The 24793-nt window shown below is 36.8% G+C and overlaps 1 protein-coding gene across 5 annotated transcripts in view; it reads right to left on the bottom strand.

Moving 5' to 3' along the window:
- ANKS1B (ankyrin repeat and sterile alpha motif domain containing 1B) overlaps positions 1-24793 on the bottom strand; it is a 1116839-nt gene that overhangs the window by 831954 nt on the left and 260092 nt on the right. For all 5 annotated transcript variants that reach the window (XM_021687341.2, XM_021687343.2, XM_021687344.2 and 2 more), the window contains exon 9: positions 477-620. In XM_021687341.2, the coding sequence (XP_021543016.1) occupies positions 477-620 (144 nt within the window). The remainder of the gene's footprint in view (positions 1-476; positions 621-24793) is intronic.

Raw genomic sequence — 24793 nt, 5'->3', positions numbered from 1 at the left:
CATTTTTGGATTGTCCTACATAATTTTCAATGGTGAACATTATTCTACAATGTTCCATTGTGCTAAAAAATAAATAAAAAAATCAGTGACAATGCTTTTAAGGAGCCCTTGTGTGTTTCCTTGTAAATCATTTTCTATTATTTTATTATAAATTATAATTTAATTTGAAAGAGCACTCTTTAAATGAACTATTTCTAGATCATAAATATTAAAAATCTCAAAACCAACTCAATTTTTCAGGAACTAGCATTATGATCAAAATAACACAACTACATAAAATGATGTAAAGTATATGTTTGCATATACACACATGTACAGCAAGTTAGATGAACATTTTACTGACCTTTAACTGAAGAAAAATTACAAAATGAGTAAGATATTAATTGGATTTTCAGGAAGAGAGAAAAAATATTTCCTTAAAAACATAGGCAAGTATTTTTATGTTTTATTATATTTTAAGAAAAGCAAACTGTTACCTGTGCAAGAATGGGGAAGCCAAGGTTCCTACATCCATTACAAGGAGTTAATGCTTCCCAGAGTCCTGAAGGCCCACAAGTGTTTTCATCATCATCTTCTTCTTCCACTTCTCCTGGTGACAAATTTATTGTAGATGAAGTTCTCTGAAATTAAATTTATATTATACCAATATATTATATCAATGTTATTCAGATATCTTAACATCAATTAAATTATATTATTTTCTTACACTGTATGTTAGCAAGCAAAATCAGCTTAATATTCACCATAGTTCTGTGGCTGTGGCATGGGACTAAGACAAAAAACTTGTATAATTCAATTTAAGTTGAATGTTTAAAAAAATTGAAAGTGAAAAAACTGGGTGAGAAAGACTATTAGGATACAAAGTTCATAATGAAAAATAGACATGAAAATGACCTAAGAAAATATCTCAGTAGCAACAAATTAGAGAAATCTTATCATTTCTAAATGCAGTCAGAGGAATAGCAAGAAAATACTTTATTGAAATAGGAATTGCTAAAAAGCACATTTTTTCATGTCTCCTTTTCAAAAAAATGAACTTCATAAAATTTTATATTATACTTATACATGTAACAGGGGTAATACTTTTAAGATTAACAATGGGACTTCCATGTTGAACCTGCATATTTACTTTTGCTACTTGCCAAATCCCATTAAAATGAAAACGGATTTGTAAAAATGGTCTAACGTGCATAAGGACAAGGACAACAGAAGAGAGGTTAACAGACGAGCAACAACAAGAAAATTTTAAGATAATGGTAAACAAATGGATAAACAGATTAGCATATGAAAGAAAATTTTAAGATACTGATGAACAAACGGGTAGGTATTGCCTGATCTAGCAAACTTGAGAAAACTGAAAACAAAATGTCTATAAGGGGGAAGAATAAGCAGCATGTCTCTTTATGACTCAGCACCATCAAAAGGCCTTAAGAATCATAGAGACTGACTACCCATGAAGATATACGTGCAGGTGGAGCTGCAACAGGATAGAAACTATATTTGGAAGAGTTAGACCCTTAGGCCCATGTTCTCAACTACCCAAGAAACTAAACCTTCACCTCTGACAAAAAATGGGAGGTTTATTTTCTGGTGGGATTGAAACAAAGGGATTATAGAAATTAATTGATATCTGGTAGTTGTAGATTCCCAACCCGCCCCAGTGCCTGCCCACATTTGCCCTAGAGAACATGGCAGCTAGGTTTATATCCCCCAGGTAGGAGATGAGAATATATTCCCCTCTGCAGAAATTGACCTCCCAAGAAAAAAAGATCTATAAGTACCTAGTAAAATTATGGGGGCCTATGCCTTAACTCTTACTGTAAAGCCCACCTCTCATAAAATCTCCACCCAGATAAAGTTTTAGGTAAATATGAACAAGAATCCAAGCATCACCACACATTTGAAGGAAGCTTTAACAGAGACCAAAATAAATATACAGAAAAAAGTTATAGATAATATCCACAAAGAAATAGATGATATTTGCATCCATGAAACAAGAACAGAATGCTTTAAAACAAATACCTAAAACCCAATAGAAGGTGGAAAATAAGTCTGAGGAAATTTCCCAGAAGACAGAACAAAAAATGAGGAGAAATTAAAAGTTAAGAAATCGGGGATCAAATTAAGAGGTCCATGTAGAGACAGGAGGAAATCAAATGCAAGGAATTTTGCCAAAACTGATGAAAATTCCATATTCAAAGAGCATGATGAATGCTCAGTAAATTGATATTTTTTGTTTTAAAGAAAGGTAAAAGTCTTCAGAAGGTAGTGTTAGACACACACTGATAGATCATGATTATTGAAGTTAGTAAAAATACTCTATATATTAAATTATAAATGGTACCCACTTGACCTCCCCAAAAATTGTGACTTTAAAATATAAGACTTTAGGGCGCCTGAGTGGCTCAGCCAGTTAAGCATTCATCTCTTGATTTCAGCTCAGGTCATGATCTCAGGGTCATGGGATCGAGCCCCATTCCAGGTTTCTTGCTCAGTGGGGAGTCTGCTGAAGATTCTCTCTCTCCTCTCCCTCTCCTTCTGCTCCTCCCCCGTCCCCGCGCTCGTGCTCTCTATCTCTAAAATAAATAAATCTTTTAAAAAAATAAAATATAAGACTTTGTTTTCCTACATTCACATCTTAAATTTCCCTTCATCAATTTTCAAAAACTGAGAAGTCATAAACTTAAAAAGCCCCATAAGCAGTTACAGCCTGTAAGATACAATAATAATAATAGCTATAATCTATTGAGCATTTACTATGTGACACTGTAGTGTCATAGGATTCTTATTCATTACTTTAATTCACACAAACTAAGGCACAGAGAGGTCAAGTAAAACCAAGGTCATAGAGCTGGTAAGTGGCAGAAAAAGGATTCCAATCCAGACTGCCTGACTCTAAAGCTGACCCCCTTGACCACTCTGTTACATGGCTTCTCATTCAAAACAATATCCTGTAAAAGGTAATATATTGAATAACCGAACTGATATAATTGCAGTTTAAATTTAAAAAAAAGTGTATTTGTTAATATATTTCTGCTACATGATGACACTCCCGAAAGCAATTTGCTATCTGTGACAACTAATATGTCTGTAATTTTGTACATAGCTGCCCATTCTTTCATAAAAAACACATTTCTAAAATCAGTAATAAATCAGATGATTATCACAGGGATTTTTCATCCTACAAACATCCTGGTGAGAAAATCTTGGGGCATCTAAAACTTTAATCTAGCAAGAGCATCTATGTGTATGATCAATGCTGTCTACAAAATAGAATAAAATAACCAAATATGCATCTCCTTCACCAACTCATGATCAGTTGTTGGTTGACCATCAATGTTGACATGGCATGACACCATAAATCATTACATACTTGGTAAGAATTATCAACATCTCACAGATTAATCAGTTCTTTTGTACTTATGTTAATGGTACTACAATTATTTGATCCAATCTTACAGGAAATTCCTCTTTCTTCTCTCCAGAGAAAAACCCTGTTTATGTCTCTTTGTTGCTCATAAATCTCATAAATTATTTCCCATTGTACAGTAAATAATATCCAAATTCCTCAAGGTTCTATGGTCAAACTATATGTCAACACTTTTACTTCCTCTACTATACTCCTCCAGGCTATGACCAAGTGGAATTGTTTACCCTTCCTTAATAATGTTCAATGCATTTATTTATGCCTTCCATCTTACTTCTCCATGCAGCATATTGTACTGGTTAAGAGTTTAAGCTTGCCTACTTATTAGCCTACTTATTAGCATGATTTTTGTCAGATATTACAAATTGGACAAATATAACCATTGGCAGCCTCACTTGCCTTATCTACTCAATGGGAAATAATATAGTAGAACCTCCCTCAGAATTTTTTTCCTGATAATTAAATAAAGTAATGAATATAAAGTGCCTGGCACATAATAAGATTTCAATACAGATTAACTACCATTTTAGCTATTATTCTCTTATGATCCCACTGATTTCCTGAAAATACAGTTCAGATTTCTTCTTTTCAGATTTCCCACAAACAGAAATGATATGGCTCTCTTCTAAACGTCTATAGCTCTTTGTGTGGGTTTGTGTATTATGATATTTCACATATACCTTGAGATGATAGATGGCATCGTGGCAAAGAGAAGTAGCTGTGAAGTTAAATAGATATACATTTAAATCGCATCTCTGCCATTTCCAAGCTGTGTTACTTTGAGCAAATCACATAATCTTATTAATCCTAGTTTCCTTATCTGAAAAGTAGGTAAAATAATAATTCCTATTTGATAGGGCTATATGAGGATAAAATTAATTGCGTGACAGTGACTGGCACATAAAAAATAATGAATACATACTGGTATTTTTATTATTATCTTTATCCTGAAAGAGCTGTATACACATACACACACAAAACACAACTTATTTATCACAGTTAATTGTAAGTTATTTGAAAGCAAACGTTGCCTTATTCACATTTGTATCTCCTACAATGTGTATGCATAATAGAATTTAACAATTATTTATTGAATGAATTATCAATGAATCTCAAACTATCATTTTCATTTAACTACCTAGAAAATTTTACTAATATTAAGAGGTATATATAATTGCATCGCAAATCTCATTATAGTTATTTTAGTTTTACTTTATACTAACCATTACTAGGAACATTAGCAGAAATAACAAGATTTATCAGTGGTTTAGTACTGCCCCCTAAAGACAGTATATAAATTAGCTGCGTAAAAAAACAATTTTCCACTTGCTGCTTTACAATTAAAAATGCCTGAGAAAGATTTTTATCAAACTAAATATAATCTTCAATTATTTATGAAAAGAAAGCCACATGAACACACTTAAACGTGGAGTTTCCTTTATTCCAAACGTGTTTGAAACTTTTTATTGGAGACCCAACTGTGTTCCTAAAGTTCCAGAAATTCTTCCATAGAATATAGACTGAAATTGTCATGGTTTGAGCCTATTATCTTTCTTGGTAAATACATAGTAATTATGTGGATGAAAGATTGGACCAGTTTTACACTGTCACAAAGGACTAAATCCTAAGATCATAAATACCATGGGGAGACAAATTTGAGCTCAAAGAAAAATACTTCTAAAATAATTACATCAGTCTAGCATTAAAGAAATGTGATTTCCTTGTGAGGTGATATATATATGTAGATACATCTATATCTATCTATCTATCTATCTATCTATCTATCTATCTATCTATCTATCTATCCAGGTATCTCCTCATATCTTTCATCATGGCATAAACATGATAATGTAATAAATATCTATAATGGTGCTTTATAGCTTAAAAAAATGATGGAAATTTTTGTATTTAGTTGGAGGATCTATGAAGTATATCATCTGTGTGGCCTGAAGGGAGGTGTTTTTTAACCTTTAATCCGAAATCAGTAATGTTGCATCTTGACAAATACTGAGTGTCCCAGTGGCCTTTTTTAAACTGGTGTGTGTCCTTCTCCTTTTCAGCGTTCCCCAGTAAGCAAAAAAAATGAGCATTGTGCTGCTTTCATTTTTAGAATTACAGGCTAGAAATGTGTGTCCAGTTTTTAAGGCAGTTTAAAATTGTGTTTTCCAGGGAAGGACAAGTTTGACCATTTATGAATTTTCTTGAAAAGGATTATAGCTTTACTATTTCAGTTCTAAATTATATTTTTGATATGCTGCATGCCAGAAAGCATCTACCTGTTCTGGGGGAGAGGAAAAGAAAAAACCATCTTACTATCCGAGGGCAGAACAAGTTATCACTGAGAAAGACTTTTTTTGGTTTCATTTTGAAGTTAAACACGTCTGCTTTTGAGCATCTGTCAGTTCTTTGATTTCCAAAGTCAGAATGCAAGCACTGTGCATTATGAAGGCTTTGCGAACCCAATGGCTCATTCTCAAACTCCTGGGTATTCGTTCTCACTCTGAAAGTGAGAATCTGTAGTAGAAACTGGCGTTCCAGTAGGGGACCGTGAGGAGTGCGTCCAGTCCTGCTCTAAGCACCTGGGCATTCTTGGCCAGAGGCAATCATGATTAGGACTACACTCTGCTTGACGCAGACGGGATCATAACAGATCTAAGACTTCTTAGCAACCAGATAAGTTGTTTGCTTTCTATTTTACATAGGAAATTGTTTTCTAAAACTAAAATACTTGAATTGTCAGACAATGCAATCTCAGTTTGTATTAATTAGTTTTTGAGGAAGTGTAATAATCTATGAAATGTAAATAAATGGAAAGTTAAAAAAAAATGATTTCAGACATAGAACAGCCCAATAAAGTAGGGTTGGGATTACTCCTGTTTGACAAGTGAAGAAGCTGATCTTCTTGCAAATTAATAAATTTGCAAGATCATCCTACAAATGAGACTAAATTATGATCCAAGTCTTCTGACTAGGTGCTATAATCTTTCTTCCACACCATGGAACCAAACTCCTGACGATAGATACTCAAAATGTTCAGAATATCCACAAAGAAATTTTTTTTTCTGTGACAGTTTATAATTGAAGGCCTTTACTCTTTAACTCTAAAATTCTAAAGTCCATGCAGTTAAGGATTAAGGGCCACTTATGATCCCACAGAACCCCTTTACATCCTCACCAGTCAACTCCCTAAAGCATTTCTTTATAAACATGGTGGGGCAAAGATAGAGGCTATCCATGTCCTGTCCAAATGTCGCTGGAGGAAACCTGGGGCACTGGACTTAGCCAGAATATAGGAGAGAAATGTGTGGGTGGGGAAATGGGATGATGGAATAGACAAGAATGTTGCTCTTCCTACCAGAAACACAAAAACCAAAATGAAAAGTAGGACAACCATCTAATTGGACTCTCAATACAAAGGGACCATGCAGAAAGGCAGACTCCAGGAGGTTGGCAACCATTAGAAATGGAGATCCAAACAAAGGAAGACCATTTGGAATGGGAGTCAGCAATCTGGACAACTGTGTAGCTAAGTCCCAAGTGGTTTTGTCTTTGTTTTTCAAAAGATGAAACTGGTTTATTGATTTTTAATGAAATTTAAAGTAATACATGCTTATTGTAAAACAAATCATTCAAAATTAAAAGTTATTAAAGGAGAAAGTGAAGCTTTTCTAAACTCATTCCCACTGTAAGCATTCAGTGCATGTCTTTCTAGATTTTGTACTTGTCTGATGATTTTATTAGGATAAATTCATAAATATGCAATTGTATGCCAAAAAGCACAACCATTTTAAACTTCATATACACTGCCAATGTTGTCTCTAACTTACTCTCCACACAGTGACCAGAAAAAATTTTTAATATGAGAAAATGAACATGTTATCCTCTTCCTTAAAAGCATTCAAGTTTTAGCATTCTTTAAGTAAAATTCAAAATTCTTCATGATCCAAAAGGCAGGATACAACTTGCCCTTACCTGCCTCTCTAGTTTTTCCCACCACCACCCTTCTTCTTCCCCTTTGCTCGTAACATTTAAACACATTACACTGTCTCTCTCCTGGAATATATCAAGCTTCCTCCTACCTAGAACTTCACATACGATTTTCTCCAGCAGAGACTGTTGTCTCCCAACATACATTCTCTCCTCTCCCATTTGTCTTTAGACTCAGAACACCTAGGCCTCTTTTTCTATAGTTATAAAAACAAACCCTTTTAGTTGGGCATATGCCTGCTTTAAATAAAGACATTTCCCAACCCTCATTACAGGTACATGTAGGCATATGATTAACTTAGACCCTTTGGGGATAAGAAGTGTTCTTAGAGTGACGAAACATGCCCTTCTTCCCCATCCTTTTTCTGCTGATGGGAATGCTAATGAAATGGCTGAAGCTGGATCAATCATCTTGAACCATGAGGCAACCTTGGAACTAGAGAACATACACAGTGGAACAATAAAATAGAATAATATTCCTGGATTCCTCTTGCTGGTGAGTACTACCAGCCTTAGACTGCCTTAGTCTAAGCGTTGCAAGTAGGAGTGAAATAAAATTCTTTTAAAGCTATCTTGGATTTTCTGTTCCTTGCTATTGTACCAAATCCTAACAAATAAATTGTGGCAACATTCTCTTCTCTTGTCTTCATCAAGATTAATCTTATTTGTGCTTTAGGTGTGAACTTAATTCCCTTCCTTTGGTAGACTTTCTTGATGCCACAGTCAAAATTAGTTCCCTTTTCTACATATTTTCACAGCATCCTGCTTTTTTAATAGCAATTATCAAAATATAATTTTAGGGGCAGAGCAAGATGGCGGAGGAGTAGGAGACCTGGATTTCGTCTCCTCTCAGGAATTCAGCTGGATAGGGATCAAACCATTCTGAACACCTATTCACTCAACAGGAGATCAAAGAAAAGAACACCAACAACTCTCTGAACAGAAAAGCGACCACTTTCTGGAAGGTAGGAAGTGCGGAGAAGTGAATCCCAGGCGATATTTGGGAGGATAGACGGCGGGGGAAGGGGCCTCTGTCGGCCGCTTCTGGCAAGTGATAGAGCAGCAGAGCACAAAATCGGAACTTTTAGAAGTCGGCTCCGCTGAGGGACGTCGCTCCAGTGGCTAAGCTGGGGGTGGAACCCTCGCAGGACAGTGTGGTCGCAGGACCCTCGGGGTCACAGAAAGACCGGGGTGCCTGGGTGTGGCAGAGCTCCCAGGGATCAGAGCAGGGAAGCCGGCTGCAGAGATGGAGCCGAGGCGCGGGCTCTCAGCTTGGAGTTCCCATAAACCGTGATCTGCGGCACAGTCGGGCCACTGCTCCTCCAGCAGGGACCCAACAAGCGGCAGATCCGGGGAGACTCCCCTTTCTCCCCCGGGAGGAGCGGTGCAGGAGCGCACCGCAGGGATCTACTGGGTTTGGAGACTCCACACGGGGTAGGGTGCCAGAGATAGAAACGCTCGGTCACAGGCCGGGTGAACATGGAGTGCGGCCGGAGACTGGGGAGATGGGAGTGACTGACTGCTTTTCTCTGGGGGCGCACTGAGGAGCGGGGCCCAGAGTTCTCGGCTCCTCCGGGGCAGAGATTGGGAGGCCGCCATTTTCACTCTCGGCCTCCAAAGCTGTATGGAAAGCTTGCAGGGAACAAAAGCTCCGGAGAGCAAACCTGAGCAGATTACCAAGCAAGGACTGGGCAAGGGCCGGGCAATTCTGCCTCCAGCAAAGACATTTGGGAACCACGGCAACAGGCTCCTCCCCCAGAAGATCAGCGAGAACAGCCAGCCAAGACCAAGTTTACCCATCAATGAGAATGGCAGAACTCCAGCGCTAGGGGAATACTACACATAGGATTCATGGCTTTTTACCACGATTCTTTAGTCTTTCAAAGTTAATTTTTTTTAACTGTCTTTTTTTTTTTGAATTTTTCTTTTTCCCTTTTTCAACCAACATCCTATCAAACCCTTTTTTAAAAAACATTTTTATTTTTCATTTTTAGAGTCATATTCTATCCCTTCATAGTAGTTACCCGTATTTTTGGCATATATATATAAGTTGTTCTCTCTTTAAAATTTTGAGAGAGTTTCTTCTAATAGATCAAAATATACCCTAAATTTCTAGTGTATGGTTTTTTACTACTCTCCTGCCTGATCACATTCTCTCCCTTCTTTTTTCTTTTTTTTTAATCCTCTTCTTTCTTTTTTCAAACAACTTCTTATCAACTCCTTTTATAAAATTTTTTATAATTTTCATCTTTACAGTCATATTCCATCCCTTCATCATAGCAACCCTTATTTTTTGTACATATATAAGTTTTTCTTTCTTTAAAATTTTGGGAGGCACTTCCTTCTAACAGACCAAAATACATGCAAAATCTAGTGTGTGGCACTGATCTATGTACCAGCCTGATCATATTTGATCACATTCTGGTTTTTTTTGTTTTGTTCTGTTTTTGTTTGTTTTTATCTTTATCTTTTTCTTTTTCTTTTTTCTTCTTTTTCTTTTTTCTCTCTTTCCCTTTCTTTTCCCCCTGCTTCAGGTCTTTTCTGATTTGTTTAGAGTATATTTTCTGGGAATGTTGTTACCCTGTTAGCATTTTGTTCTCTCATTAATCTATTCTCCTCTGGACAAAAAGACAAGGCGGAAAAAAATCACCTCAACAAAAAGAACAAGAGGTAGTACTGACTGCCAGGGACCTACTCAATACAGACATTAGTACGATGTCAGATCTAGAGTTCAGAATCATCACTTTAAAGATACTAGCTGGGCTTGAAAAAAGCATGGAAGTTATTAGAGAAACCCTTTCTGGAGAAATAAAAGAACTAAAATCTAACCAAGTTGAAATCAAAAAGGCTATTAATGAGGTGCAATCAAATATGGAGGCGCTAACTGCTAGGATAAATGAGGCAGAAGAGAGAATCAGTGATATAGAAGACCAAATGATGGAAAATAAAGAAGCTGAGAAAAAGAGAGATAAACAACTACTGGATCACGAGGGCAGAATTCGAGAGATAAGCGATACGATAAGATGAAACAACATTAGAATAATTGGGATCCCAGAAGAAGAAGAAAGAGAGAGAGGGGCAGAAGGTATAATGGAGCAAATTATAGCAGAGAACTTCCCTAATTTGGGGAAGGAAACAGGCATCAAAATCCAGGAAGCACAGAGAACCCCTCTCAAAATCAATAAAAATAGGTCAACACCCCGACATCTAATAGTAAAACTTACGAGTCTCATAGACAAAGAGAAAATCCTGAGAGCAGCTCAGGAGAAGAGATCTGTAACCTACAATGGTAGAAACATTAGATTGGCAACAGACCTATCCACAGAGACCTGGCAGGCCAGAAAGGACTGGCATGATATATTCAGAGCACTAAATGAGAAAAATATGCAGCCAAGAATACTCTATCCAGCTAGGCTGTCATTGAAAATTGAAGGAGAGATAAAAAGCTTCCAGGACAAACAAAAACTAAAGGAATTTGCAAACACAAAACCAGCCCTACAAGAAATATGGAAAGGGGTCCTCTAAGCAAAGAGAGAGCCTAAAAGCAACATAGACCAGAAAGGAACACAGACAATATACGGTAACAGTCACCTTACAGGCAATACAATGGCACTAAATTCCTATCTTTCAATAGTTACCCTGAATGTAAATGGGCTAAATGCCCCAATCAAAAGACACAGGCTATCAGACTGGATTAAAAAACAAGACCCATCGATATGCTGTCTGCAAGAGACTCATTTTAGACCCAAAGACACCCCCAGATTGAAAGTGAGGGCGTGGAAAACCATTTACCATGCTAATGGACACCAAAAGAAAGCTGGGGTGGCAATCCTCATATCTGACAAATTAGATTTTCAACCAAAGACTGTAATAAGAGATGAGGAAGGACATTATATCCTACTTAAAGGGTCTATCCAACAAGAAGATCTAACAATTGTAAATAATTATGCCCCTAACATGGGAGCAGCCAATTATATAAGGCAATTAATAACAAAAGCAAAGAAACACATTGACAACAATACAATAATAGTGGGGGACTTTAACACACCCCTCACTGAAATGGACAGATCGTCTAAGCAAAAGATCAACAAGGAAATAAAGGCTTTAAATGACACACTGGACCAGATGGACTTCACAGACATATTCAGAACATTCCATCCCAAAGCAACAGAATACACATTCTTCTCTAGTGCCCATGGAACATTCTCCAGAATCGATCACATCCTAGGTCATAAATCAGGTCTCAACCGGTACCAAAAGATTGGGATCATTCCCTGCCTATTTTCAGACCACAATGCTTTGAAAGTAGAACTCAATCACAAGAGGAAAGTCAGAAAGAACTCAAATACATGGAGGCTAAAGAGCATCCTACTGAAGAATGAATGGGTCAACCAGTAAATTAAAGAAGAATTAAAAAAATACATGGAAACCAATGAAAATGAAAACACAACTATTCAAAATCTTTGGGATGCAGCAAAGGCAGTCCTAAGAGGAAAGTATATAGCAATACAAGCCTTTCTCAAGAAACAAGAAAGGTCTCAAGTACACAACCTAACCCTACACCTAAAGGAGCTGGAGAAACAACAGCAAATAAAGCCTAAACCCAGCAGGAGAAGAGAAATAATAAAGATCAGAGCAGAAATCAATGAAATAGAAACTAAAAGAACAGTGGAACAGATCAACGAAACTAGGAGCTGGTTCTTTGAAAGAATTAACAAGATTGATAAACCCCTGGCCGGACTTATCAAAAAGAAAAGAGAAAGGACCCAAATCAACAAAATCATGAATGAAAGAGGAGAGATCACAACCAACACCAAAGAAATACAAACAATTATAAGAACATATTATGAGCAACTCTATGCCAGCAAATTAGATAACCTGGAAGAGATGGATGCATTCCTAGAGATGTATCAACTACCAAAACTGAACCAGGAAGAAATAGAAAACCTGAACAGACCTATAACCACTAAGGAAATTGAAGCAGTCATCAAAAATCTCCCAACAAACAAAAGCCCAGGGCCAGATGGCTTCCCAGGGGAATTCTACCAAACATTGAAAGAAGAATTAATACCCATTCTCTGAAACTGTTCCAAAAAATAGAAATGGAAGGAAAACTTCCAAACTCATTTTATGTGGCCAGCATTACCTTGATCCCAAAACCAGACAAAGACCCCATCAAAAAGGAGAATTACAGACCAATATCCCTGATGAACATGGATGCAAAAATTCTCACCAAAATACTAGCCAATAGGGTCCAACAGTACATTAAAAGGATTATTCACCACGACCAAGTGGGATTTATCCCTGGGCTGCAAGGTTGGTTCAACATCCGCAAATCAATCAATGTGATACAATACATTAACCAAAGAAAGAACAAGAATCATATGATCCTCTCAATAGATGCAGAAAAAGCATTTGACAAAGTACAGCATCCTTTCTTGATCAAAACTCTTCAGAGTATAGGCATAGAGGGTACATACCTCAATATCATAAAAGCCATCTATGAAAAACCTACAGTGAATATCATTCTCAATGGGGAAAAACTGAGAGCTTTCCTTCTAAGGTCAGGAATGCGGCAGGGATGTCCACTATCACTACTGCTATTCAACATAGTATTAGAAGTCCTAGCCACAGCAATCAGACAACAAAAAGAAATAAAAGGCATCCAAATTGGCAAAGAAGAAGTCAAACTCTCACTCTTTGCAGATGATATGATACTTTATGTGGAAAACCCCAAAGACTCCACCCCAAAACTGCTAGAACTCATACAGGAATTCAGTCAAGTGGCAGGATATAAAATCAATGCACAGAAATCAGTGGCATTCCTATACACCAACAACAAGACAGAAGAAAGAGAAATTAAGGAGTCGATCCCATTTACAATTGCACCCAAAACCATAAGATACCTAGGAATAAATCTAACCAAAGAGGCAAAGGATCTGTACTCAGAAAACTATAAAATACTCATGAAAGAAATTGAGGAAGACACAAAGAAATGGAAAAACATTCCATGCTCATGGATTGGAAGAACAAATATTGTGAAGATGTCAATGCTACCTAGAGCAATCTACACATTCAATGCAATCCCCATCAAAATACCATCCACTTTTTTCAAAGAAATGGAACAAATAATCCTAAAATTTGTATAGAACCAGAAAAGACCCCGAATAGCCAGAGAAATGTTGAAAAAGAAAAGCAAAGCTGGTGGCATCACAATTCCGGACTTCCAGCTCTATTAAAAAGCTGTCATCATCAAGACAGTATGGTACTGGCACAAAAACAGACACATAGATCAATGGAACAGAATAGAGAGCCCAGAAATGGACCCTCAACTCTGTGGTCAACTCATCTTTGACAAAGCAGGAAAGAATGTCCAATGGAAAAAAAAGTCTCTTCAACAAATGGTGTTGGGAGAATTGGACAGCCACGTGCAGAAGAATGAAACTGGACCATTTCCTTACACCACACACAAAAATAGACTCCAAATGGTTGAAAGACCTCAATGTGAGACAGGAGTCCATCAAAATCCTAAAGGAGAACACAGGCAGCAACCTCTCTGACCTCAGCCGCAGCAACTTCTTCCTAGAAATATCGCCAAAGGCAAGGGAAGCAAGGGCAAAAATGAACTATTGGGACTTCATCAAGATAAAAAGCTTTTGCACAGCAAAAGAAACAGTCAACAAAACCAAAAGACAACCGACAGAATGGGAGAAGATATTTGCAAATGACATATCAGATAAAGGGCTAGTATCCAAAATCTATAAAGAACTTATCAAACTCAACACCCAAAGAACAAAAAATCCAATCAAGAAATGGGCAGAAGACATGAACAGACATTTTTCCAAAGAAGACATCCAAATGGCCAACAGACACATGAAAAAGTGCTCAACATCGCTCGGCATCAGGGAAATCCAAATCAAAACCTCAATGAGATACCACCTCACACCAGTCAGAATAGCTCAAATTAACAAGTCAGGAAATGACAGATGTTGGCGGGGATGCAGAGAAAGGGGAACCCTCCTATACTGTTGGTGGCAATGCAAGCTGGTGCGGCCACTCTGGAAAACAGTATGGAGGCTCCTCGAAAAGTTGAAAACAGTTACCATATGATCCAGCAATTGCACTACTGGGTATTTACCCCAAAGATACAAATGTAGGGATCTGAAGGGGTACATGCACCCCGATGTTTATAGCAGCAATGTCCACAATAGCCAAACTGTGGAAAGAGCCAAGGTGTCCATCAACAGATGAATGGATAATGAAGATGTGGTATATATACACAATGGAATATTATGCAGCCATCAAAAAAACCAAAATCTTGCCATTTGCAACAACGTGGATGGAACTGGAGGTTATTATGCTAAGCGAAATAAGTCAATCAGAGAAAGACTTGTATCATATGACCTCACTGATATGAGGAATTCTTAATCTCAGGAAACAAACTGAGGGTTGCTGGAGTGGTGGGGGGTGGGAGGGATGGGGTGGCTGGATGATAGACATGGGGGAGCGTGTGTGCTATGGTGAGTGCTGTGAATTGTGTAAGACTGTTGAATCACAGACCTATACCTCTGAAACAAATAATACATTATATGTTAAAAAAAAAAAAAGAAGAAGATAGTAGGAAGGGAAAAATGAAGGGGGGTAAATCGGAGGGGGAGATGAACCATGAGAGCCTATGGACTCTGAGAAAAAACTGAAAGTTCTAGAGGGGAGGGAGGTGGGGGGATGGGTTAGCCTGGTGATGGGTATTAAAGAGGGCACGTGGGCGCCTGGGTGGCTCAGTTGGTTAAGCGACTGCCTTCGGCTCAGGTCATGATCCTGGAGTCCCGGGATCGAGTTCCGCATCGGGCTCCTTGCTCAGCGAGGAGTCTGCTTCTCCCTCTGACCCTCCCCCCTCATGCTCTCTCTCTCTCTCTCATTCTCTCTCTCTCAAATAAATAAATAAAATCTTTAAAAAAAATAAAATAAAAAAAATAAAGAGGGCACGTATTGCATGGAGCACTGGGTGTTATACTCAAACAATGAATCATGGAACACTACATCAAAAACTAATGATGTAATGTATGGTGATTAACATAACATAATAAAATAAAATTTTTAAAAATCAATTTTTATTCAAGTATTACATAATATGGACTCATTTTAAATGCACAGTTTGACAACTTTTAATAAATGTATACAACTGAGTAATCACCACCGCAATTAAGATACAGAACATTTCCATCACCACAAATGCTTGTGCTCCTTCTTTGTCAATAATCACCTACCCTTGGCTCTAGAAACTTTTTTTCTATTACTGTATTAGACATGGCTTTTCTACAACTTCACAGAAATGGGATTGTAAGCATACACTGTATGTCTGACTTCTTTCACTCAGCATAACGTTTTTGAGATTTATCTCTATTTTTTGTGTATCTGTAGTTTATTCCCTTTTAATGCAAAGTAGTATTCCACAGTAGGGATATGTCAAAGTTGATTTATACATTCATCTGTGATAGACATTTAGGTTGCTTCCAGTTTGGGGCCATTATGTATAAAGTAGGCATGAACATTCATATAAAAGTCTATCTGTGTACATAAGCTTTTGTTTCTCTTGAGTAAATACCTAAAATGCAAGTCACGTGGTCTATCTTAAACTTTTTAAGAAATTGTCAAAATGTTTTCCAAAGTATTTGTACCATTTTACATTCCCATTAGCTGTGTATGAGTGTTCAAGTATCTCCACATTATTAGCAACACTTAATTTTAGCCATTGTAATGGGTGTGGAGGAGTATCACATAATGCTTTTAGCTTCCATTTCAGTGATTACTAATGTGTTAAGTATCTTCTCTTGCGCTTGGAGGCCATACACATTTTGTGTGTGTGTGTGTGAAATATCCTTTTAAATCCTTTGCTTATTTTTTATTGGGTTAATCTGACTTCTTATTTTTGCATTGCAAGAGGTCCTTTTTTTTTTTTTTTTAGAGCAGTTTATGGTTCACAGCAAAACTGAAAGGAACAGAGATTTTGTATAACCCCTAGCTCCACACATGCATAGCTTCTGTCATTATCAATATTTCCCACCAGAGTGGTACATCTGTTACAGATGGTGAACCTACATTGACACAACATAATCACCCCAAGTCCATAGTTTACATTACAGTTTTGATAATGACATATATCCATCATTATGTTATCATACAAAGTATTTTCACTGCCCTAAAGCTCCTCTGTGTTCCACGTATTCATCCCTCTAACACAGGCACTGCTTTTTTGTTTTGTTTTGTTTTGGTTTGGTTTTTTGTTTTTTTACTGTCGCCATAGTTTTGTCCTTTCTAGAATGTCATATAGTTGGAATTATATTATATAAACAGCCTTTTCAGGTTGGCCTTTTTCATGTAGCAACGCACATTTAAGGTTCTTTCATGTCTTTTCATGGCTTGATAACTCATTTCTTTTTAGTGCTGAATAATATTCCATTGTCTTGATGTACCACAATTTATTTATTCATTCACCTACTAAAGAACATCTTGGCTTCTTCCAAGTTTTGGCAATTATTTTTTTTTTAAAGATTTTATTTATTTATTTGAGAGAGAGAATGAGAGAGAGAGAGCACATGAGAGGGGGGAGGGTCAGAGGGAGAAGCAGACTCCCTGCCGAGCAGGGAGCCCGATGCGGGACTCGATCCCAGGACTCCAGGATCATGACCTGAGCTGAAGGCAGTCGCTTAACCAACTGAGCCACCCAGGCGCCCCCAAGTTTTGGCAATTATTAATAAAGCTACTATAAACATCTGTGTGCAGGTTTTTGTGTGGACATAAGTTTTCAATTACTTGGGTAAATACCAAGGTGTGAGAATGCTGGATCACATAGTAAAAGTATGTTTTATTTTGTAAGAAACTGCCAAACTATCTTCCAAAGAGGCTGTACCATTTTGCATTCCCACCAGCAGTGAATGAGAGTTCCCTTTATTTTTAACCTTCTAAAAATTATTTTTAATTGAAGTGTAGTTGACATACAATATCTCTTTTTTTTAAGATTTTATTTATTTGACAGAGAGAGACACAGCAAGAGAGGGAACACAAGCAGAGGGAGTGGGAGAGGGAGAAGCAGGCTTCCTGCTGAGCAAGGAGCCCGATGTGGGGCTCGATCCCAGGACCGTGGGATCATGACCTGAGCCGAAGGCAGACGCTTAACGACTGAGCCACCCAGGTGCCCCACAATATCTTTTTTTGATGTAATGTTCCATGATTCATTGTTTGCGTATAATACCCAGTGCTCCATGCAGTACGTGCCCTCTTTAATACCCATCACCAAGCTAACCCATCCCCCCATTCCTCTTGATCTACATCCTCAGCATTTGGCCTTGTCAATCTTCTGGGTTTTGACCATACTGGTGGTTTTAATTTTCATTTTCCTGATGACATGTGGAGCATCTTTGTATATGCTTAATTGCCATCTAGATATCTTCATTGGTGAGGTGTCTCTGAAAGTCTTTGGCTCAATTTTAGTCTATTGTTTGTTTTCTTATTGTCCAGTTTTAAGAATTTTTTATATTATTCCTTTATCAGATATATGATTTACAAATTTTCTCCTTATCGGTGGCTTATCCTCTCATTCTCTTGACATTGAGAGCAAAAGTTTTTAAATTTAATAAGGTCCAGCTTATCAATTATTACCAATTATTTCTTTGATACTGCCTTTAGTGTTGAATTCTAAAAAGTCATCACTATACCCAAGGTCATCTAGATTTTCTCCCAGGTTTTCATCTAGGAATTTTATAGTTTTGTGTTTAACATTTAGGTCTGGTCCATTTTGAGTTAATTTTTATGAAGAGTGTAAGATCTGTGTCTAGATTCATTTTTTTGCATGTGAATATCCAGAGATGTAAACTTTTTTTTAATATTCTATATTCTGGCTATACATTCTTTGTGCTGTTTACTTAATATTTAAGACATCTTTTCTTATCCAGAAGTCACAAAAATATTCTCCTATATGTTTGTTTTTTTTTTTACATTTTGGTCTTTGATCCACAATGAGTAAATATTCATGTACAGTATGAAGTAAGGTTTGATGTTCATTTTTTTACTATGGATATAAGTTTTCCTAGCCCCACTAGTTGAAAAGATTATCCTTCCCCATTAAAGTACCCTGAAACTTTTTTGAAAATCAATTGACCATATATGTGTAGGTCTATTTCTGAACATTCTCTATTCTGTTCTACCGATTCTCTCCTCATGCCAATACCACACTGACTTAATATAGCTTTATAGTAAGTATGGAATCAGAGTCCTCCAAATCTGTTCTTTCTCAAAATTGTTTTAACTATTATAGAACCTCTGACTTTGCAAAAATATTTTAGCATACACTTGTCAATATCTGGGGGAAAAAAATGTCTGCTTGGGTTTTGTTTGGAATTGCACTGCCACAGTACAAATTGAGGAGGAGAGATATCTAAACAATATTTAGTCTTCTGACTTATGAATACAGAATACCTCTCCATATATTAAGTCTTTTTAAATTTCCATCAACAATGTTTTTATAGTCTTCAGTGTACTAATCTTGTACACACTTTTTTAAATCCATAGGGATAAACATGTATTTCATGTTTTTGGAAAATATTTTTAATGGCATTAAATTTCAATTTCAATTGTTCATGTAAAAATTAGAGTTGATTTTGTTTACTGACCTTGAATCCTGCTAAGTAAACATTTTAGTTCTGACTGCTTTTTTGCATATTTTTAAAGAATTTCCTATGTAAACAATCATGTAATCTGTGAATAAAGAGTTTTACTTCTTCCTTTAAAATTTGTATGTTTTTTATTTCTTGTCCTTGACTTATTGAACTGCCCCTAATGTCCAATACAATATTGAATAGAATGGTAAGAGCAAACATCTTTGTCCTGTTTCCAATCTTAAGTCAAAAGTATTCAGTCTTTCAGCATTATGAAGTATGTTGGCCACAGCAGTTTTGTAGAGGCCTTTTACAAAGTGAGGAAGTTCCTTCTATTTTCAGCTTACTGAGAGAGAGCACATGAGAGGGGGGAGGGTCAGAGTGAGAAGCAGACTCCCTGCCGAGCAGGGAGCCCGATGTGGGACTCGATCCCAGGACTCCAGGATCATGACCTGAGCCGAAGGCAGTCGCTCAACCAACTGAGCCACCCAGGTGCCCCAAAAAGATTTTTAATAACCTCACAATCAAAAGATAAAAATTGTTCACTCTTAAATAGCAATATTCAATATGTAATAGCATATTACTTGCCATTTCTCACATTTATATTATATATATTATTCTCTTTATTATACTGTATTTTCATCCATTTTTATGGGGAAGCAGTTGTTCAGTTATATGAAAATAAAATTTTAGAAAAGCAAAGAATGTGATTGAAAATATATTAATTAAGCCATCATAAAGTAACAAAACTTACAACTGAAGCATTTTACATTGAAAAGTAAATGAATACAAATTAGATATTAAGTTTGTCAGATGAGCAGATAATTAATCAACTCTAGGTCATAATGACACTAATCAAAATAGGATAAATAAAATAGGAATAGAAATCAGGGATTTTTCACAGTCTGTTAATATTAATATTGCCAAGGGTAGGTTAAGGACGCATCACTGCTAAGAGATGTGGACCAGATGGTTTAGACTCATGATTTGATACTATTGGGTAACTTCCATGATTCACATTATTGGTTGGAGGAAATTATACAATAAGCAATGGTCTTCAATTTATTTTTAAAATGAGAAAATATATTTAACTGCAGGAGAATATAATTTCTTAACTTTATCATCTCACAGGAGAATGGAAATAAAAGACTAATATAATTAGTTTGGGCCCATGAAAAACATAAAGCCACAGAAAGTAAGACTAAAATATTAAATCACGTTTTAAAAATACAAAAGATGTTAGACATGTTAGTGTTTGCAAATTCAATCGCAGGATCAAAACATACTTTTAACAACAATAGACAAAATCCTGGGGGGAAAAAAAAACCTAGGAAGTTAAAAAATGCATGGAGAACATAACAAAGGAAAACTATAGGTGGTCAAAAGAACAGCTGATATAGAATCTTTTAAATGCACCCGATTAGGATGTTTTTAAAATGCTTATTTGCAAGTGCTTTCATTAACAATTACTAAATATTTATTAACATAATGAAATAAAATCATAATACCTCTGATGAGATGCATGTGTTACTAACTGCTCTGAATTGATGTTACTACTGTATGGTATTTTGGGTTCTAATAATAAAACACTTTAACTTAACAATACTTTTACTTACACAACTTTAGACCTAATGTGTCAATTTGCATAAAAATCTATGAAAATTGAAATTCAAATTATTATAAAAGAACAAATCAAATTTTCTTTATAAAAAATAGAGTTACATCAATGACATATGTCCAAATAATCCTTTGCCAATCAGAGGACACAATCTACAGAATCTTCATAGGTTTTTCAAACATTAGAAAAATAAATCTCAAAACATTTTCAGGAATAGATATGATTTCCTTTTTTTCCAGTTTATACACAAAGACAGATCATGCTAATCCATAGAGTGAGGTATGTATGTAAAGGTGAAAGATGTATAAAAAACTGGAATCTAGATCACAGTTTGGTCACATTGTTACTGAGGAGATAACAATTAGCAGCAAAAAATATATATTTTAAAGGTGTTTTAAATATTTAAAAATACCCTGACTCATTAAAAAAAGATTTGAAGGGGCGCCTGGGTGGCTCAGATGGTTAGGCGTCTGCCTTCGGCTCAGGTCGTGATCCCAGGGTCCTGGGATCGAGTCCCGCATCGGGCTCTCTGCTCCTTGGGAGCCTCCTTCTCCCTCTGCCTCTCTCTCTCTGTCTCTCATGAATAAATAAATAAAATCTTAAAAAAAAAAAAAAAAAAAAAAAAAAGATTTGAAGTTTCTTTTAGAAAACATACAACAATGTAATATAAGAAATTACATCTCCACAGAAGGTGTTTTGTTGCAAGGTGTGTGTGTGTGTGTTAAATATACCTGGTGAGTTTGTTTTCCAGTGCAGAGACTTTAAACTGTTTATTAAGTTTTTAAAAGCCATGTGTCCTGATAGAAATTTTGTAGGCCTGTATTCTTGGCTTATAATAAACTCATGCTCAGAATAACTTTAGATTTAGGTTATTTTCTAATCCTAAGAGCACTTTCCTCAATTTCACCTGCCACAGTGAACAGGAGAGTGTGCATAGTAGAGAAAGGAAAGGGTTTGAATGAAATCTTGAGAAGCAAACCCTTGAAGTTAATTTTTCACCTCAAGGCCCATATAATATAGAAATGCTAATGTGCTAGTGTGTATGGAAATATGTATATGCTCGTGTGTGTGTGTGTGTGTGTACTGGACCTCCTTGGTTTAAAGTCATAAACATACTATCTGAAATAGGATCCTTTCCCAGGGGTAACAGCTGGTAAAGAGGGACGTCTATATCTTAACTTAGGTTTGTACTCTTAGTATCTGGAGTAGTATATGGCACAGAGTGGGTATTTGAACGCTGAATTTAATATGCTTCTTTTATATGCTTGACAGCACGCAATAAATGTTCTTTGATTGAAATATTTCACTAATTTACACTAGCAAAGAAACTCAAAACTAATGTTTTCTCCCTGACAAACTACCTTTAATTAATAATCAGGTTAACAATACTTGAGTGTTTTAAAAAGCCTTTCTCTTTCTTGAGATAATTTTTTAAGTAAAAGAGAACTTTCCAGAGGCACCAGGACAAGCTAAAAATACATGGCAATATCCTTCAACCTGTGCAACATTCTTGCCATCTGCCAGCATTTAATGAAATCTCCCAGATCCAAGATCAAACACCTGAATTGAAATGGCTGAGCCACATTCTCTCTAGCCCTGGCATTAAACCCATGCTGGATAAGTCATTTGTCTGAGATACTAAGTGGGAGATACTCATGACAATCAAAGACATCGGCAATTTCTGATTTACCAGATGCTACTGTGGATTCATTCCCCAGTGCTCCACCATGATCACCCTAATTGAGAACTAATTTCATCTACAAGAAAAGAATTGCTCTGTTCCAGCTATGGATTTCCACCATCTGACAAACCCTTTCAAGGACACACAGATTTGGCCAAACAGAACTTCGTCGAACAGATCTGACCCTATACCATTAAATCTGTCACTTACATCAACAGACAGTGCCATCCTATCATTACCTAAAGTCAAAGTATCTTCCTAGAGCAGCCTGTATCTAATAATGGCCAATGAAGACCAGTCATCTTTTCCCAACCTAGGACAACTCTGAAGGGCCATTCTAGCTTCAGAGCTCCCTGTGATGTTGGTCAAGCCTGAAGGGACCATCCAGTGGGCTGCACCTCCACTTTCTCCAATGAGATCTGAATCACAATCTTGTGGAAAGGACTTCTCTTCCAAGTTTGTCTTTTCTTGGTACTTTCCCTCAGCCATAGAATACCTTTATATTTTTGTTTTACATCTTTTAGTTACTCTCCTACCAGTCCTATAATCTTTTGTCAAGCTTTGTCTGTTTGAATTGCTATGTGTTATCTGTCTCCTAATGTGACCCAGACTAAAACAATACCTTTTATATCCAAGCATGTGCCATGGTTGAAAGCAGAAAGCAATGAATGGTGTTGAATCTTGAAAAGTTCGGTCAATTACTGAAAGGCAGATTGAAGAGCTAGAGCTTTTCACACCAAAGTATGTATTATTTAAGGTACAACATTTTTCAAAGGACAGAAAACTATATTTGATCCCCTAGCTAATTCTTTTTTTTTTAAAGATTTTATTTATTTATTTGAGAGAGAGAGAATGAGAGAGCACATGAGAAGGGGGAGGGTCAGAGGGAGAAGCAGGCTCCCCGCCGAGCAGGGAGCCCGATGCAGGACTCGATCCCGGGACTCCAGGATCATGACCTGAGCCGAAGGCAGTCGCCTAACCAACTGAGCCACCCAGGCGCCCCTCCCTAGCTAATTCTAACAAAAGTTAGAGTAAGAGCTTAACTTCATTCTAGAAAATATTTCTCTAAATAGATGCTTACTAGACATCACAAATTGAGTGTTCATATCAACATATCCTTAAAGTTTAGATGTGAGAATGGAAACTTATTAGACCCAAAAGAAAGATGGGATTAATAACATCAATGACCAGTTGGAAATAAAAGGTCTAAAAAGCTTTTACTTCATTTAAAAATGAGTAAATGGCAGGGTGTCCAGGTGGCTCAGTAAGTTAAGTGACCGGCTCTTGATTTCAGCTCAGGTCATGATCTCAGGGTCATGAGATTGAGACTTGCAGCAGGCTCTGTGCTGGGCATAGAGCCTGCTTAAGATTCTCTCTCTCCCACTGCCCCTCTCATTCACATGCTTACTCGCTTTCTCTTAAAAAAAAAAAAAAGAATGAGCAAATGACAAAAAGGCTCTCAAATGGGAAGAGACCATTAAAAGATGCTGCATCATAAGGAAAGGAAATAGTCTGGGATATATCTTTGTCTCTGAAATTAATTTTATATAAGAAACAAAAAAATTAGCAGATATATTTAGCATCTTTTAAAACATTCAAAAAGTAGCCAGTATGAAACTGTGCATAAAAGAGGTAACATAGAATACCTGACTATCCTTTGAAAAGTCTGCTTACAAGTACAGCCCTTGGCTGGTCACCAGGAACTTGGATTTCTGAGGAATTCCTGTCGCTCGGACAAGAGTGGTTCACTGTGCCTAAACAGTTTGTGAAAACAATGACTTGTGCTGACCGTTTGATTTCCTTCTGGGAGTCTGGAATTGTGGTACATGCTAGGCAGAGGGTATCTACATGACTAGCCCCCAGGAAAGATCTGGGATCTGAGTCTCAGATGAGCTTCCCTGGTTGGCAACATTTCACAAGTGCTGTCACAACTTGTCACTGGGAGAATTAAAGGCATCCTCTCTGACTCCACTGTTAGAGAATCCTTAGAAGCATGTGCCCGCTTTCTTCCCAACTTCATCCATGCATTTTTTCCCTTTCCTGACTTTGCTTTGTATATTTCCCTATAATAAATCATAACGGTGAGTACAACTATTTGCTGAATCCTACAAGTCCTCCTAGTAAAACTTGGAGGTGACCTTAGGGACCTTCAACACAAAAACATAGGTAGGGAACAACAAGAAAAGAAAAGGCTCAGGTTGAGACAAAGATACAAATAAAACTGGTTGAAATAAGAAAAGAATGGATTATAAAACTCTTTTTGGAAGTCTCTAAGAGCCAAACTGATGTTACAAAATGTCATTTAGTGTTTTGATTACCAAATTAAAGAAGGTGGTCCAAATCCACAGAAAAAGGATAAAAATATGTCGGAAAATCTGGTCCATCAAAAAAATCAAGAACACTGAGCTAGTGTAAGAACAGATAAT

Source organism: Neomonachus schauinslandi, chromosome 5, assembly GCF_002201575.2.
Source record: "Neomonachus schauinslandi chromosome 5, ASM220157v2, whole genome shotgun sequence".
Lineage (NCBI taxonomy): Eukaryota > Metazoa > Chordata > Mammalia > Carnivora > Phocidae > Neomonachus > Neomonachus schauinslandi.
The sequence above is the reverse complement of the archived record's forward strand: the minus strand, read 5'-3'. Positions and strand labels throughout refer to the sequence as shown.